Source organism: Mytilus galloprovincialis, chromosome 3, assembly GCF_965363235.1.
Source record: "Mytilus galloprovincialis chromosome 3, xbMytGall1.hap1.1, whole genome shotgun sequence".
NCBI classification, from domain to species: domain Eukaryota; kingdom Metazoa; phylum Mollusca; class Bivalvia; order Mytilida; family Mytilidae; genus Mytilus; species Mytilus galloprovincialis.
In genome coordinates, this window is record NC_134840.1 from 66,158,624 (window position 1) to 66,177,556 (window position 18,933).

General features: G+C 31.1%; 1 protein-coding gene across 5 annotated transcripts in view; it reads right to left on the reverse strand.

Moving 5' to 3' along the window:
• LOC143068667 (SCO-spondin-like) overlaps window positions 1-18,933 on the reverse strand; it is a 48,511-nt gene that overhangs the window by 9,690 nt on the left and 19,888 nt on the right. For 2 of the 5 annotated variants that reach the window (XM_076242894.1, XM_076242898.1), the window contains 19 exons: window positions 18,472-18,642; window positions 16,830-17,000; window positions 13,040-13,210; window positions 11,299-11,469; window positions 9,711-9,881; window positions 9,287-9,457; window positions 8,514-8,684; window positions 7,860-8,030; window positions 7,423-7,593; window positions 6,957-7,127; window positions 6,167-6,337; window positions 5,283-5,453; window positions 4,369-4,539; window positions 3,655-3,825; window positions 2,707-2,877; window positions 2,316-2,486; window positions 1,645-1,815; window positions 984-1,154; window positions 255-425 (listed from right to left, as the gene is read on the reverse strand). In XM_076242894.1, coding sequence (XP_076099009.1) covers window positions 255-425; window positions 984-1,154; window positions 1,645-1,815; window positions 2,316-2,486; window positions 2,707-2,877; window positions 3,655-3,825; window positions 4,369-4,539; window positions 5,283-5,453; window positions 6,167-6,337; window positions 6,957-7,127; window positions 7,423-7,593; window positions 7,860-8,030; window positions 8,514-8,684; window positions 9,287-9,457; window positions 9,711-9,881; window positions 11,299-11,469; window positions 13,040-13,210; window positions 16,830-17,000; window positions 18,472-18,642 — 3,249 coding nt within the window. The remainder of the gene's footprint in view (window positions 1-254; window positions 426-983; window positions 1,155-1,644; window positions 1,816-2,315; window positions 2,487-2,706; window positions 2,878-3,654; window positions 3,826-4,368; window positions 4,540-5,282; window positions 5,454-6,166; window positions 6,338-6,956; window positions 7,128-7,422; window positions 7,594-7,859; window positions 8,031-8,513; window positions 8,685-9,286; window positions 9,458-9,710; window positions 9,882-11,298; window positions 11,470-13,039; window positions 13,211-16,829; window positions 17,001-18,471; window positions 18,643-18,933) is intronic. The other 3 variants (XM_076242897.1, XM_076242896.1, XM_076242895.1) reach the window with 3 other exon arrangements.

Consider the following 18,933-nt stretch of genomic DNA (forward strand, 5'->3'; position numbering starts at 1 on the left):
ACGGATCTCTCTCACGCAAAACTTTCATTTCTTGTCCATATCTCGTTTTACTGTTGGTACATTTTTTTGTTTGTTTAGCGTTTCAACGTTTTTACAAATGTTGGTTGTTTAAATAAGGAAAATAAATTTTCGAAATCTTTCGATCAAAAATAGTATGCAAGGGAAAGAATAATATCAAGAAAAAACGTTTGTGTAACAGTTTAGCCTAAACCAAATGCAAGCATAATTTCAAATGAAGCAACTAAAAGACTCACTTGGACAATGATTGAAATTACAAGACTGTGATTCAGTAATGTTGCCATCACAAATATCCCCACCAAACTGTGGCTTAGGGTTCGTGCATGCTCGCATTCTTGTGTGTGTACCACTTCCACATGATACTGGACAAGCACTCCAGTTACTCCATTCCGTCCAATTACCATTTACTAAAAGGTATAATGAATTTAAAACTTACAGTGTAACCTGTCTTATCCGACACACTGGGGGACCAGAAAAAAAATGTCGAATTAGGTAGGTTGTCGGAATAATCAGGGTTTTTCTGAAAGTATAGACATATTTTGGAACCGTGCAAATGTGTCGGTTAAAGCAGGTGTCAATTTAGGCAGGTTACACTGTATTTGACTACACAAAACGAATTTGAAGTTTATAATTTACATATCTACTGTGACTGGTAAATTTTAGTACCTCACATTTCGATGCACAATATTCAATTCTATATTGTTAAAATTTTAAGAGCCCTACCAACTATCATGAATGTCAAACCAGTTGTTAACAGTCCAATGTATTTAGCACATCATATATTTTAACTTTTACTGTAAATGAAGAATTGAGAAGGACTGGATGATAATTTTAACAACCATTCATTTGAAAACCCTATTTCATGCAGTTTATTAAATTACTACTGATTTAATGTCTTTCTTTCATTTAATGATGATTAAAAAAATGGTGTTAAATCATTGCATATTCATATTTAAAATACGTACTGGGACATGGCTCGTTATTACAACTGTTTGTTTCATTTTCCACTCCAACACAATAGTTTCCGCCATATTGTGGTTCTGGATCAGTGCATGATCTATTTCTATTTTGTTGTCCTCCACCACAAGTCTGGCTACATATTGTAAACTCGGTCCAGTGTGACCACTGGCCATCGACTGAAAAATGAAAACTAAAATGTAGGAATTCAACAACAAAAACAAAAAGTAAGTATCAAAGTATTTTGACGAAGTCTATAAAAACTAGAAGTCAAGCCTCCGTTCCAAATTTTGAAAGTTAATGCTAACCATCCATTTTATGACAAGGACTGAACTTATCGATTACATGTATATGTTCGCAGACATTATATCACATAATTTATCAAGAAATCCAAAAAACATATTTTGGCATTCGAACTGAATACTATTATCAAACCCTAAAAAGATTTACGAATACAAGATAATAAGTATTTCAATCATATGGGTAAACACTATAAAAGAGTAAATTTGTTTAAGTATGGAAAATTCGATATCGTGTGAAAAAGTTTAAAATTATTAGTCGATTTTTTTTTATTTTCATATAATTGAGGGCTTGAAATATGAATTATCATCAAATATCTTTTGAATAATAATGAACACAGTAGGAAAATGGTTTTTGATTTATGCTTACTTGGGCAAGGGTCGTCATTACATGTTTCCGAGGTTGTAGCATTTCCTGCACATGGAGTTCCACCATACTGTGGTAAAGGATTTGAACATGTTCTTTCTCTGTCTTTCAATCCCTTTCCACAAGTAACACTACATTCATTCCAGGATGACCAATCAGTCCAATTTCCATCAACTGAAATGAACAATTGATAAATTTAATGGTAATAAATTTAATAAAATCATTAAATCCTTGGACATGAATTATGTATAAGTACTACCTATCATTGCAAATTCTATATAAACATGATTTTGTATCAACATTCTAAATGATAATGCAATAAGATGTGAAATATTGTATATGTCAATGGTTATGCAATATCAGAACTGACGATCAAATTCAAAAATAAAATTCTCCAACTGTAATTAAGGGCTACATCCATGTCCTTTTCAATGTTAAACTTATCTGTAAAACAATTAAAAGTTTGAATAACAATCTCAATTACTGCTGAGACTTTAAGTTTATGTACTTAACAGCTTCTACTTCTAATATTTAGTTGATTATATGATGACAATAAAATGACTTTATTGTCATATCTCATTTGTCTAATTTACTTAACGGATTAAGTGAAACATTATTAACTAGCTGATAATAATGTAGCACTTTTCATGTAGATATACTTGCAAAATACATACTTGGACAAGGATTGTCTGCACAATGAGAAATGTGGGTATCATTTCCTGTACAATATTTGCCACCAAATTGAGGTTCAGGATTTGAACATGTCCTGTTTCTTATCTTTAGTCCACCTCCACACGTGACGCTACATTCCTCCCATTCGCTCCACCCAGACCAGTTACCATCAACTACAAACAGACAAAAGCATTACAATAATGACATAAACAGTTACAATCCTCTGGTATCTTTCATCCCTCTTTTACAACTAGTAGTGGTTCGAAAAAGAAATATATATTGATCTATCTTTAGAAAACAAAATAATAATAGAATCATGTATTAAAGAGGTGATGAACATTTCATTAGACAAATTTAATTTCAAGATCAGGTACATTACGATTGTTTTCTTACTTGGACACGGGTCTTCATTACATGTTTCAATATTTGTGGTATTTCCGAAACATGGATCTCCACCATATTGCGATACAGGATTAGAACACTCTCTGTCTCTGACTTTCAAGCCACCTCCACATAAAGCGCTGCATTCATTCCAGGATGACCACTCTGTCCAATTGCCATTGACTGAAAATGACACATTATACTATTATCAACCAATCCACCAGCATTAATGGTACAATATGCTAACCACTATATGTAACATTTGTCACATATGGACCATTTTACAGGAACAAACAGATTAAAGAACAATCTAAACATTACATAATTCGCTAGATGTATATATTAACAATTTCAGATCTAGAAATCAGAAACATATGCTGTTATTATAAATGTGAATATAAAAGGAAGTTAAGGTTGTCATTTGATGATTCTCCTAGTGTGTGAGAATATAATGTGTGTGTGAATATATTACCTTCATACTGAGATAGAGGATAACGTTCATAAACATTGACTTCCATACGCTTATTGTTATTTCCCTTGTATATAAAAAGAAATCACAAAAAATCAGTAGGAAGTATGGTAAAAGAAAACAAACTTTTTAATATTTTCTAAGTCATCGAAATTGTTTTCCTTACTAATAATTGCGAATGTTAAAATTTGAAGAACACATTTTTCGGGTTAACTGTATATTCACACAGTCATACTTTGTTTAACATTGCCACTATTATTTCACAAATGTATTACAATCGTTGATTATAATAAAATAAAACGTAATGATAAAATTTATACTGCAAATTACTCCTTACTTCAGATTAAGTGAAAAGTATATCAATAGTGCCCAACTGCATATTCGTACAGACAAAAATTGAAATACTTCATTTTATATCTTCGACAAAGAAAAATATTATCACTGCATCAACCTAATTCTTTTACATGAAGATGTACTTGCGCAATACATACCTGGACAAGGTTTGTCTGCACAATTATATATGTTAGTATCATTTCCTGTACAATATTTGCCTCCAAATTGGGGTTCAGGATTTGAGCAGGTCCTGTTCCTATTCTTGATTCCACCTCCACATGTTACGCTACATTCCTCCCATTCACTCCATTCAGACCAGTTGCCATCAACTACAAAGAGACACGAGCATTACTATAATGACGAAAACTGTAACAAGTTATTGTGGTTCGAAAAAGAAATACATTTTTATGTATAGAAATCAAAATAATAAAAACATGCATTAATGATTAATTATTGTTATTCTTTTACTTTTCTACATTGGCTAGAGGTATAGGGGGAGGGTTGAGATCTCATAAACATGTTTAACCCCGCCGCAATTTTGCGCCTGTCCCAAGTCAGGAGCCTCTGGCCTTTGTTAGTCTTGTATGATTTTAAATTTTAGTTTCTTGTGTATAATTCGGAGTTTAGTATGACGTCCATTATCACTGTACTATTATGCATTTTTTAGGGGCCAGCTGAAGGACACCTACGGGTGCGGGAATTCTCGCTACATTGAAGACCCATTGGTTGCCTTCGGCTGTTGTTTACTCTATGGTCGGGTGGTTGTCGCTTTGACATATTCACCATTTCCTTTCTCAATTTTATTAATGAGTTAATGAATTTTCCATTAGACAAAATGTATTTAACTATGAGTTTTTTCAAGGTTTTCTTACTTGGGCACGGGTCTTCATTACATGTTTCAATATTTGTTGTATTTCCGAAACACGGTTCTCCACCATATTGCGGTACTGGATTTGAACAGTTTCTTTCTCTGACTTTCATGCCACCTCCACAAGTAAAACTGCATTCGTTCCAGTTTGACCACTCTGTCCAATTCCCATTGACTAAAAATGACACATTATAGCTTTTATGAATCAAACCGCCAACATGAACAGTAAAACATACTGATCACCCCATATACTATTTGTTACATTAGTTACTTTTTATTAGTTACAAACAGAGTAATGGACAGTTTAGAAATCAGGTTATTCGCCGGAAATATAGATTAACCATTTAAGAACTGCAAATCATGAATATTTTCTGTTATTATAGATTTGAATATAATTTGATGTCAAGGTTTGTCGTGTGAAGATGCTATAAGTATGTGAAATGTGATTTTTGTATGAACACAGTAAACTCATACTGAGATAATGACAACTTTGATATACATATTGCAATTTCCTTTATATATAAATTCATTAAAAGTTTGGAAAAAGAAAAACAAACTTTCTTTTTCTTTCTAAGTCATAAAAATTATTTTACTCAATCAACCAATGCGAATATATAATATGTGAACAACATTTTTTTATGGTTTGCTGTATAAACATGTAGAAATAGATTATTTAAGATTATAACTATCTTTTGACAAATATATTTCTTATCATTACCTAAAAACAAAAGTAGCCCTCGTCAACCTTCGTAGTAATATTCCTCACACAATACTCTTTACTTTAGGTTAGGTAGAAAGTATATCAACATTACCCGACTGCATATTCACACAGACAAGAATGTAATACGTTATTTAATATCTTCCCTAAAGAAAAGTATTAATCTAATTCGTTTACATGTTTACTTGCGCAATACATACTTGGACAAGGATTGTCTGCACAATCAGAAATGTTAGTATCATTTCCTGTGCAATATTTACCCCCATATTGGGGTTCAGGATTTGAACATGTTCTGTTTCTAGCCATGAGTCCACCTCCACATGTAATGCTACACTCATCCCATTCGCTCCATCCAGACCAATTGCCATCAACTATAAACATATATATAAGAGCGTGACATAAATGACGTAAACTATAATAAAAAGTATTGTGGTTCGCATTAAAAATGAATATCAAACATCACAAAGCAAAATAATGATAAGATCATTTAAAAAAGAGAGCTGATATGATTGCCTACAAGACTACTCTTCATAAGAGACACAATGACACCGAAATTACCAACTATTGGTCACCGTTAAGCCTTCAACGATGCGTAAAAGCCATACTTCATAGGTATCTATAATAGGCCACGAAATGACAATTGTAAAACAATTCAAACGAGACAACTAACGGCCATGTATTTAAAAGATGATATGGCAATGTTTCTGATGATTTTAGATGGAGTTTAGGATGTCATATATGAGGCATTAGTACTTTACCGATTATCAAATCTCATAAATAAAGTTAAAAGGATAAAATCAAGATAAAAACGAAAATTAAGAAATTTGCAAGACTGATTGTGATAATTAATGAGATGTCAAATCAAAACGTAAAGAGATAAAACCTCACTTATAGTTTATAAGGATTTTTTTAAACAAGTCTCGGTAATCTAAGTTCAACATATAATGGAGTTCTTTGTATATTAGTTTAAAGGTTGTTGCTTCCTTAATTAGTCGACATTATGATATCATAACTGTAATGTAGAACTTTATCTAAGACAAAAATAATTTCACTATATGGTACCATTTAGGAATCGTTTTCTTACTAGGGCATGAGACTTCATCACATGTTTCAATATCTGTAGTATTTCCGAAACACGATTCTCCACCATATTGCGGTACGGGATTTGAACAGTTTCTGTCTCTGACTTTTATGCCACCTCCACAAGTAACACTGCATTCATTCCAGAATGACCACTCTGACCAATTCCCATTGACTGAAATTGACCCAGTATACATAGAATAACGCAGTCCGCTAGTATGGATATTAAAACATACTGACCTACCTTTTACATTTGAAACATATGATTCTTTTTAACAATAACGTACTGTATATTGAACAGTTTAAAAAATCACTGGAGATATTACTGAACCATAATTTCAGATCTAGAGATCATGAAAATCGTCGATTATGATGAATTTTTATATGATTTGAGATGATGGTAGTCGTGAAAATATAATTTTAGAATGAACTCATAATGAATTCATGCTGAAAAAGACGATAACATTTTTAAATTTTGACTTTATTAAGCTTAAGCAATTTTATTTTTATATAATTAGTCGAAAATTATGGTAAAAGAGAAAAAAAACTTTTCTACTATTTGCTTAGTCATATAGATTGTTTTCTTAAGTAATCATTGCGTGTATGAAATTTGAGCATCACATTTTTCTGGCATTCCGTATAAGCACACATATATATTTATAGATAAAAAAAAATTAGATTGAGATGAAAGTATATCATAATGGGCCAAATTGTTATACATCAGTTTATATCTTCACCAATAACCACTTTTAACATAGTACTTTACAATGTAGATAAACTTGCGAAATACATACTTGAACATCGATTTTCTGCACAATTCAAAGTGTGCGTATCATTTCCCGTGCAATATTTGCCCCCAAATTGGGGTTCAGGATTTGAACAGTTTCTGTTTCTAGTCTTGAGTCCACCTCCACATGTGACGCTGCATTCCTCCCAATTGCTCCATTCAGACCAGTTGCCATCAACTACAAGCAAAGTAGAGTATGCATTTAAAAAGTGATATGAAATCGTGTCTAATGATTGGAACTTATAATTTCAGATTTGATGCAATATTGCTCTACAGATTACTTAGTAATATCACAATGACCATCAAAAATTGAGTGAATCGGAAGACCTCAAAAAGGAACAAGACTGGGTTTATCATTAGGGAAATGAGAATAATCAAAATCTGTAGTGATGACAAAAATCGTAGAGTCGGGAGACTTTCCATTACACAAAGTATGTTCACTTTAGGGATCGGCATTAGGACCTGTTTCTTACTTGGACATTGGAATTCCTTGCATGTTTCAATATTTGTAGTATTTCCAAAACACAGATCTCCACCATATTGCGGTTCAGGATTTGAACAGTTTCTGTCTCTGACTATCACGCCACCTCCACAAGTAACACTGCATTCATTCCAGGATGACCACTCAGTCCAATTCCCATTGACTAAAATTGACATATGATATGATATATATATAATAACACATCGTGAATATTAAAATTATACAGAGCTATCCACGGAACTCTCATTTCACATCTGTATAATATGTCTCATAAATACTGGAACTCAGGAATATATTTGTCAACATTATCATAAAAACAAATTTATTTCAATGTTGCATTAAAGAATTATGCTGGTGAATTCCTCGTTCCAGATATAATTCTCCGAAAGTATGGTAAAACGATAAAATATAATGCTACAAAACACATACTTGGACAAGGGTTGTCTGCACAATTAGATATAAGGGTATCATTTCCGGTGCAATTGTTGCCTCCAAATAGGGGTTCAGGGTTTGAACATGTCCTGTTCCTTGTCTTAAATCCACCTCCACATGTGACGCTACATCTCTCCCATTCGCTCCATCCAGACCAGTTGCCATCAACTAAAAATAGAAAAAAAACAGACCATAAATGCCCTATACTATTACAACTTATAATGGTCTGAATAGGAATCAAAAATGTGAACATAATTTAACTACAAAAAACGAAAAAGAAATGATATTATCGTGTAAAAAAATTCACAAAAATGTTTAGGTCTTATATAAGATTTTACTCTTTGCAATGTGCCTTATTAAACTAGAACCTTTGAATAACAAGAAAAAAATAATCAAGAAAAACACTATGACATTTTGAAATTTTAAAGACAATAGAGTTCTGTAATAGTAAAGGATTTTCATATCAAAATTTCAAAAGCAGGTGGTTTAAATTTAACTGGCGAGATGACTGATCAAAAAGTTAGTTGCTAAGTAGATTGTTGCCTTCTTAATGTGGTCAAGAGATAGATGAATATCGTTTTGATAAGAAACTTTATATTACATAAAATTATGTTCACGATCAGGAACGGCATTACATTTTTTTTTTCTTACTTGGACATAGGTCTTCATTACATAGTTCAGTATTTGAGGAATTTCCGTAACACGATTCTCCACCATATTGCGGTATAGGATTTGAACAATTTCTGTCTCTGACTTTAATTCCACTTCCACAAGTAACACTGCATTCATTCCAGGATGACCACTCTGTCCAATTGCCATTGACTACAATAGACATATGATATATACATTGACACAATCTGCGAACGTTTTTAATAAAAAAAAAAAATATATATATATATATAGACAATATATATATATATATATATATATATATATATATATATATATATATATATATATATATATATATATATATATATATATATATATATATATATATATATATATATATATAGACAATATATATATATATATATATATATATATATATATATATATATATATATATATATATATATATAGACACATTCGACAGCAATGTAAATGTCATAAACAGGTTAAAAACGTACAAATTATGGTAGCAATACCTTTTAAAAATTGGAGCTTAGGAACATTTCTGTAAATATTTCCCATAATAAACTTCATTTAAGTAATGACGTTAAAGGATATGTGCATTTTAAAGTTATTTTATGGATTGTTTTTCATCGATATTACCCTTCAAGCAAAAATGAATACAAAAAATGTAAAATGAATATTTATAAAAGAAGATTATTGTCAAGCATAATTCGATATCTTTACCAAATTGAATTCTTATTACTATTTATTTTCCAGTTCTTTTCAATGTACATATTACAAAAACATACTTGGACAAGGATTTTCTGCACAGTTAGAAATTAGTGTATCATTTCCCTGACACTTGTTGCCTCCAAATTGAGGTACAGGATTTGAACATGTCCTGTTTCTTGCTTTGAGTCCACCTCCACATGAGACGCTACATTCGTCCCATTCGCCCCATCCTGACCAGTTGCCATCAACTAAATAGAAAAGAGCAATCTGATAGTAATGATTTTTGATTATGATAAAAATACGAATGTAATTGCCCTTAATTTAAATTCTGTAATAACTCATCTTATCCATAGAGTAAGTTTGTTTTAAAGTAGTTTATATATGATAAACTTATTAATTTTTTCAAGAGGCGGTTGATTGTTATATAAATTGTAACATACATCTTTCAATTAGACAAAATCATGTTCATGTTCAGGAACGGAATCAGGATAGTTTCCTTACTTGGACATGGGTCTTCGTTACATGTTTCTGAATCTGTGGAATTTCCGAAACACTGATCACCACCATACTGTGGTTCAGGATTTGAACAGTTTCTTTCTCTTATTTTAATGCCAACTCCACAAGTAGCACTGCATTCATTCCATGATGACCACTCGGTCCAATTCCCATTGACTAAAATTGACAAATGATAAATAGTATAATGTGTCCTTTTAACGGTACCCGTTCGAAATTATGAGGCGTATTACGCCTGGAAATAAGGCGTAAACCAGGCGTCAGTGGTAGTTACGTGTCTAGATCCAGGCGTAAGGGGGCAGGTAACGTAAATTTGTAGTCCTTACTGGCGTAGAAAAAAGTGGTAAACCTGGCGTAAATTGAAATAAGCAAGGAATAAATTTTCTTACGGGTATACTATTGTTGATAGGGCGTCAATCATAATACCCATAATGCTTTGTTTAGAGGATCATGGGATTTTTGTTTCAAAATTTGGCTCCTGGTTTTAGTTTGCAAGAGTTGTACTTATGGCAGCTTTACATATTCAGGGATATTATAGTTAGCTTGTTTTGTGCGTTTTAGAAGAATTTGTAATTGGAATAATTATTATGGAATCAAATTGAATGAAAATTGTGAAATAAAAGGAAAGTAGTATACATGGTAAATAATAATTATGTGAGTATAACTAAGTTATTAAGAGTTATTTTCTATCAGAAATTTTGAAATCCCTAAACTTTTATTCTTCGATAATAATATCAAAATCTTTTACTTTAGGTTAAATTGCATTATTATCATTTATATTTTAGTTCAAAAGACAATAATTTAAAAAAAAAACTTATTTAAAATGCTACTTTTATTTCAAGAAAAAGTAATTGTCATAATTCTTATTTGAACTTAAACTTATTTGAGCCAGTGTCTGTCAATAATGTATTTATTTATATATTAGCTTCCTCAATGGTCAAAATTTCAAGTTTTTTGTCAAACAATGGGAAATAAAATAAGTGTAATATTATGTAAGGATATAACGCCTGGTTTATTTATTGACCAGGCGTACTCATTTGCATATAACGCCTTTTTTTTTTTTTTTTTTTTTTTTTTTTTTTTTTTTTTTTGTGGACCAGGCGGACTCATTTAAAAATACGCCTAATTTTAGCCTAATTTTACGCCTGGTTTCCGCCTCGGTTACGCTTGGTTTACGCCTGGTTGATGCCCGGTTGACGCCTTAACACGCATTGTGTAAACACTGTAATGCCGCCCGTATATTGTACGATTATTACGCCTGGTTTCCCGTCATATACGGGCGTCACACTTCGTACAGAAAATGTACAAAGAAATTTATTTGAAACTCGACATACTTGGATGGTTTTACTTTTGTTTTTTTATCGGAGCTTGGTTCATTTTAGTTCACTATTGTAGCAGAACTGTAATAGTTGTACAAATAAAGTAAGTTTATTATTTGCTTTTGTGCATACTGAAATATAACAAAATATAATTGAACAGTTAAAGAACTACAGAAAAAGATTACTGTCAATCGTTACTTTTTTCAGTGCTTTAATCTAATTCTTTTCCTTTAAAAAACATGCATTAAAACACATACTCGGACAAGGATTTTCTGCACAACCAGAAATGTTGTTATCATTTCCTATGCACTGTTTGCCTCCATATTGGGGTTTAGGGTTTTTACAAGTCCTGTTTCTAGTCATGATTCCGACGCCACATGTGACACTGCATTCCTCCCATTCGCTCCATTTAGACCAGTTGCCATCAACTATAAACAGACAATAACATCAAACTAATATTGTAAACTTATTGTGGTTCATTTTAGAAATAAATTTTAGAATTCACAAATGAAATTATAATATGACAATACAACACAAACTGACAGGAGCATGACAATAATGCTGTTAACTATTAAAACTTGGAGAGACTCGAATACGAAATATTTATTAAACTTCAGAAGTAAAATAATGATATGATCATATATACTATTTCAAAATATTAAGGATTTTCTAATCCCAGGCATGAATTACCTTAGCCGTTTTTTGCAATTGCGGGTCCTCAATGATCTTCAACTTTTTACTTTTTTGGCTTTATACTTATTTTTGATCTGAGCGTCACTAGTGAGTCTTATGAAGACGAAAAACGCGCGTCTGTTGTAACAAATTATAAGGCTGGTACCTAAATATTAATAATCATTATCTATATAGAGTAATATATTTTAGTTAAAATCATCTTGCATTTTCTAGAATTGCTGCCAAATATGGCAATAACCAATCATACATGTATTAAGATAAAATGTCGAAAAGGTTACAATGGATAGGATGGGTAAATTAGTGTTATTTTCATTTTCTAGCACTTGGTCGATATCGCTGCCGAAAAAAATGCTTGGCATCTTGGGTGTTTACAGTTCAGTATTCAGTGTTACGGTGCTGACAACATGATTTAAAATTAACATCTGTAATCTACTCCTTTGGAAAAGTAAGAAACTATCACGTAAAAAGGTTTTAACTTCAGTACCATTAATATGATTTTGACCTTTTTTCTTTATATGAAAATACATTAATTTGCGGTTACGGTTAAAATACAAGCTGTTATTGATAAAATTTCTGCATTTCAAAATTATGACATTGAATGTCTAAGATCTCAATTTATATTGCAAATTCATCATCCTTCTTGAATTGACATACAAATGAAATTATTTCCATTGAACAAAACCTTTCTCTTCTGTCACCAATACAATTATTGTAACTAAAATCATGGTATTTAGGGTTCAGACACAATCTGTTACGAAACTGTCATCCACATGCTTATATCAAACGACACCATGTACCCAAGCTGTCCAATAATCATTAATTGATATTTAGACACAGGAAAAGAGGGAAACAGTTTAAAAATGACATTTGCTTTGCTTGTATTGATAACAAAAGCTTATTATTTAACTTCCAGCTTAACATGATTTTTCATGCTATTATATCACCAAAGGAACTTTTCTAATCCAATTAGAAATTATTGGAATACATACTATTGTTTTATTTCCGTTACTTTAGAATTTATTTAATCTAAACTCTAATAACTGCTTCCCATATTCTTACCCTTATAATCCCTCCTCCACTCAATTTATTTCTCCTTTCTGAGAAACCGTAACCAATGGATTTTAGTTGATGTCACTTATGAGATGTCGAACGAAAACGCAGAAAATTATTGTTTTAACTACTAAAGACATATTTAGACAAAATAGCTTTTGAACCCGATTATTGTACCAGACATTTCTAAATTTACACTTAAACTTTGAATTAAATACAGTGACGTTTATATAATCTTAATTTTATTGATCTCACCTGGGCAATAATGCTCGTTACATAATTTACTCTCTGTGTTATTTCCTATACAATCCATTCCACCAAACTGAGGTTCAGGATCCGAACATGTTCGATTTCTAGACTTAATTCCTCCACCACATACATCAGTACAGTTGTTCCATTCGGACCATTCTGTCCAACTACCGTCAACTGTATATAAAAGGAACCATTGAAATTTTATTTTCGAAACGAAGGTCAAACGTATTTGAGACGTCGACTTCTTTCTGGAGTAAGGCTTGACTTTTATCTTTCGGACAAAATCAAACGATAATTTCAGGTTTATTGGCTCAATTTCAGTTAAGCCTGAGTCACATTTCGAAAGTATAAATCTTATGCTTGTGTAGTGAATCGTAACTTGTAACATGTGCATATGAAAAGAGAAATAGCAGTGTTATTTTGCTATATTTGACTGTACATAAAATGCTGTAAAAAGCAAAATCACAAAACAAACTAGACTCCAAGGAAATGTCAAAAAGAAAAGTCCGTCATCAAATGGCAAAATCAAAAGCTAAATGATAATAACCTTTTTACAATTCCACGATGTGTATTTTTTATTCTTTTTTTTTTTTTTTTGGAGTGGAGAAGCCTGAAAAATGTTAAGCCCTATGAACATTTGGTTTGAATTCTTTGATCATTAATTGTTAATTACATTGACTGCTTTTTCATACACAATTTTCTTTTTCAAAAACCCGGTTTGGCTTCTACTAACTATTTAAGATTCAGACTGTAAATGTAGCTTATTCATACAATAGATGATTTATATACTGTCTCATGGAAATCAAATCTAATTTCTCCTGACCTTTCATTTCATTACAATTATAACTCATTTTTATAAACAAAAAATGTTCTTGAAATATTGTGTCATGAACATTGACCATAACCCGCCCCTCCACAACTTTTCATTGGTAAAGTAAGAGTAGCACACAGATGAGAGCATACTTTATTATAGCAATGAATTACAATATGATTCACAACTGTTGCACACTTTCTAGTCCGTTTGTTGCAGTCTCTATATATTCTTGTATATTCCTTGTGTGGTAATTTTTCTGTACTATTCCTCCTGAATACACTATGTTAATACTATTCAAATTTTCACAAATGTTAATTCTTGATGCATGCATGATGATAAACAAAAATATTTATCCTGTCAATTTGTTGTATCTTTAAACAAATTATTTAATTGTATGATAACGACATTTGAATGAATCATATATTTTTCCGGTTTCTATGTTTACTGACTCCTAACACCTTCATTTGGTGCACCGCTTGGTCGTTTTTCACTCTGCAGAATAGTATCATCTTTTACTCTGAAATGTAACACATAAATGAGTTCAAACAAATTTAAAGGATTAAATCATACATATAAATCATGTATGTTAATAACTTTATACAATATGGTCAGTTAATGTATCCCTTTTTTACTTTATAATTAAAAGATATATGTGCATTTTCTATTGATTTTTTAATTAACAATGATATAATATGAGGGAGATAATAAAATAAAAATCCTTAGAAATTTGTAATGGGTTAAGCAAACTTAATACTGCAATTTCAGAAAAAATTATAAAAATATATTCATAGCAAATGAAATAAAAAAAAACAGATATCAATTGATATTAATATTAGAAAATAATAATAAAAAAAAAATTAATAACATTATTCCCCCATCACAATAGTTAAAAAGGGTAGATTAAGTGAAGTTTATATCTTATTATAAGTGCTTTTTTAATGTAGATATGATAATCAAGAGTTTTTAATGGGCCATATATTACTGTAACATCACTTGATAGTTTTATACTTCTATTATACAATAGACTTAATTGTGATTATGGTTATCAAATTAGTTCAATCAAAACATACAGTGTTTTACAATGAGATTGGAAAATATCTCAAGTCACGTTTCATGTTAAATATAAAAATAACATCAGGTTCCCCCTTTTAAATTCAAAAACACAAAAAGCGAATCTAAACTATTGTGACGCTCTGGATGGCTCCTTTAATTTTGTTATGATACCTATTTATAAATTGAGTGATTGTGAATATTACCTTCCGCAGACGTCAGGATAATCTGGATTATATTGAAGCATACTTTATAGTTAGTCCGTGACATTTCATTCAAATCATTATAAACTATAACATTCCAGTGATAAATTTTATGTAAACTAATCATTAGTACAATTACTTACCTCAATAATATATAATTAGCCTTTGTCCTTTAACTTCCTACGAACAATTGCCAGTGATCATCTATTGAAAAATAACGTGGTTTGTTTTGCGATTGCAAGTTCAAAAACGGCATGACCGCAGAAGTTATTTTTTAATATTTTCAAGTTTCTATGAATTTGCTTTCTACATATTCATTTATTTAGGTATTTTTGTCATCATAAACAAACAAATACTTTTGTTTACATTGAAATGAAATAATTATTTGAAGGTAAGTTTTCTCATAACATAACATCAGACAGTAGTTTTCATCCTATCAGAATCGCTGATCATGGTTTTTGAGATTAGGATGCAATCACTGAAATATTTTACTTTTTTCTTTCTTCTTTTTAAGGTACATCTCATGCAGTATTTGATATATTACATATAAAAAATCAATATGATGTGACAAAACAAAACAACACCAGAAAACTAAATGACAGTATTTCAAGATAAAAATTATAATTATTTTATGCAACCAAATAAGGGTAACTGTACTCGCTTGTCTTACTACCAGTATAAAATTAAATACATTAAGGTGGTACCTAACACTTTAACTAAAATTAATTTGGCCCGTTTAATTTTCTTAAAATTTTGACAAATGACTTACTTTGACCGTTTGACAAAAATATAAAAATTTCAAAACATTTTAACCAACCGTTTTATCAGAAAAATTACACTGGTTATATAGCAGTTTGACAAACACTTATTTTGATCATTGAGAAGCTTAATATTCCCTTATGAACACTACGTCATTAAAATGTTCTGCTGATTTTACAGAGTTATCTCCCTGTAGTGTTAGGTACTACCTTAAATAATCCTCTATTCTAAGAGTAATTGATTTTATTAAAAAATTAAAGTGTACGTGAATAATATCTTATAAAATATCAAATAGAAAGCATTGACATTCTATATTTCTGTTTGTTTTATGTAAATCTGTTCTTATCATTATGAAATTGAATGTCTGTCGTGAACATCTATATTTAAAATTATCATCATTACCTGACAAAACATACTGCATGCAAACCATTGTGACCAAGTTGTTCAAATACCGTTTACCTCCATTTAACAAACACAAAAAGTTTACAATGTGCGCATATTTTGTGTGATTTGTTTTATTTTTGCTGGCATCCGAAACAATAATATCTATTGTCTCAGCAAATTGACCTATTTGGCTTATGATACATTCTATCCTCGTGAAGAATTAGCTAAGAATACATGTCAGTCCATTGTACAATCGAAACAAACGTTTAGAATCGATATAGACTTATTGTACAGACACCTGTTCACACTTGAAGAATATGTGTGACTTCTGAACACATTTATGTCGATGGAAGGCCTCCTCTTTGAAGTATACAAACAGTAAAGTTTATTCATATCCAAGCGACGAGACTGCTTATGATATATTGGATTACAAATTCAATAACAATTGTGACCCTTCTCTTCCAAAACAAATTAAGACAAAATAGTCTCTACCTTTATATTTGAACTTAAGAAACATAAAAAGGAAAACAATACCAATTTGCTATTTGTAATGTATTCAAAATTATAGCTAAATATGTTTTACCTGGACATTCATGTTCGTTGCACACATTATTGTCTACGCTATTTCCAATACAATCAATTCCACCAAATTGTGGTTCAGGGTCTGAACATGTTCTATTTCTAAATTGAAGGCCGCCGCCACATGAATCGGTACAATTGTCCCATTCTGACCATTCTGCCCAACTTCCATCAACTGTATTAAAAAAAAACTTCGGGTGATTATTATATTTTATATGGGATAGACAGATGCACTGTAAAGGGAACAACCTGAAGATATTATATCATATTGAAATATCACGAACGTAGAAATATTAAAATAAATTAAAAAGAGAACAAAAATAATGTAAGTGAATAGAAAATTCCTAGCTAACTAAATATAATAACTGTATTGACAACAACTAATACGGTTCAGGACATTGATAAACAAGAATGTGTCCAAAGTACACGGATGCCTCACTCGCACTATCCTTTTCCATGTTCCATGGACCATGAAATTGGGTAATAATCTAATTTGGCATTATAATTAGAAAGTTTCAAGTTGATTGGACTTCAACTTCTCAAAAACAACCTTGACCAAAAACTTTAACGTGAACGGACGCACAGACGAACGGACGGACGAACGAACGGACGGACGAACGAACGGAGCACAGACCAGAAAACATAATGCCCCTCTACTATCGTAGGTGGGGCATAAAAATTGCTTCACACCAATTAGAATAAATATTCAATTGCATATGTCATGTATTTTTGTTTTACACTTTATGAAGTTGACATGTAACAAAGTAAAAATGAATGTTTAATTGTGTCCAGCTCTTTTAATTCTATAATATCATCAGAAAACATCATTGACACATGATTATCCATGCATTTGATTGCATAAAGGATTTTGAAATGTTTATCCTCAGTTTTATTTCATAATGAGGTAGGGTCAAATGTCGCGGTAAAACTAACAAAGTCAAATTACGAACTTGTTAAAGCCGAATGGAATTCAAACACGAAACAAAATAAATAGTATACTCCAAAGCAATGTTTTCAAATGTTAAAAATTCCAATACAATCAAATTGTAATTTAACGCATTATATAAAAAAAAGATGATAATCTTATTAATCAATTTCTATCTGAAAGACTTCAAATGTTTGATGCTGCTCTTTAAAATATTTGGGTACAAACTCAAATGTACCCAAACATGGTATAAATGCACTTTTAAGCACATTTTGTGGCATTTATAATTTGGCTAGATGTTCAAAATTACACACAAAATGCAAATAGTAATTGGTGTACACATATGCATCTACGATTTTGTGACTTATTGTTCTACACTGAAAGAGTTTCACAAAATAGCTATGCTGTTTAATAAGTTTAGAGGAGACTGAACCAATCTCTTTAAGAGTGAACAATTGATTAATTCAGAATATTATGTGAAAACATCAAAATATTTATCAAGTGATTACTTTCATTAGACCCTCAACTTCAGAACTCTTACGCCTGTGAATGTCTTCTAGACACCTGACAATCCTAACTGTAACGACAGTATTTGAACCTAACAAATAAAAATGCTGTAGAATAAAAAAAATAACGCTTGCTTGTTCGGGGCAGTTTAGGTTTCTGAAGCACGGAAGCAATATAATCATTATGTTATTTTTTATAGAATTGTATTTATAACCTGGGCAATAATGTGTGTTGCAGGAATAATTTTCTGTTCCATTTCCAATACAGTCAATCCCACCAAACTGAGGTTCAGGATTTGAACAGTTTCTGTATCTGAACGTAAGACCTCCCCCACAAGTATCACTACAACTGTTCCATTCAGACCAATCTGTCCAATTGCCATCAACTGCAAAATGAATCGTAAATACAGACTTACTCAACAGATGCAAAAATGTATCAGAAATGTATTATCTCAAGCTGGGATAAATTGTTAGCTATGCCTGTTAGTATATAAAATTGTGAAGTGTTTAACTCTGGCCATGCAAACTTAAACCAAACAGCTTCTGACATTATGAACGATTTGTTTTATTTTTTAGTAAATATTTTTCATTAAACCGTATTTTTAAAAGTCATGTATTTCAATGTAAATGCCTTAAAAAATCTTGTAGAAGCAACGAATTAAGACTTCATTTACTTT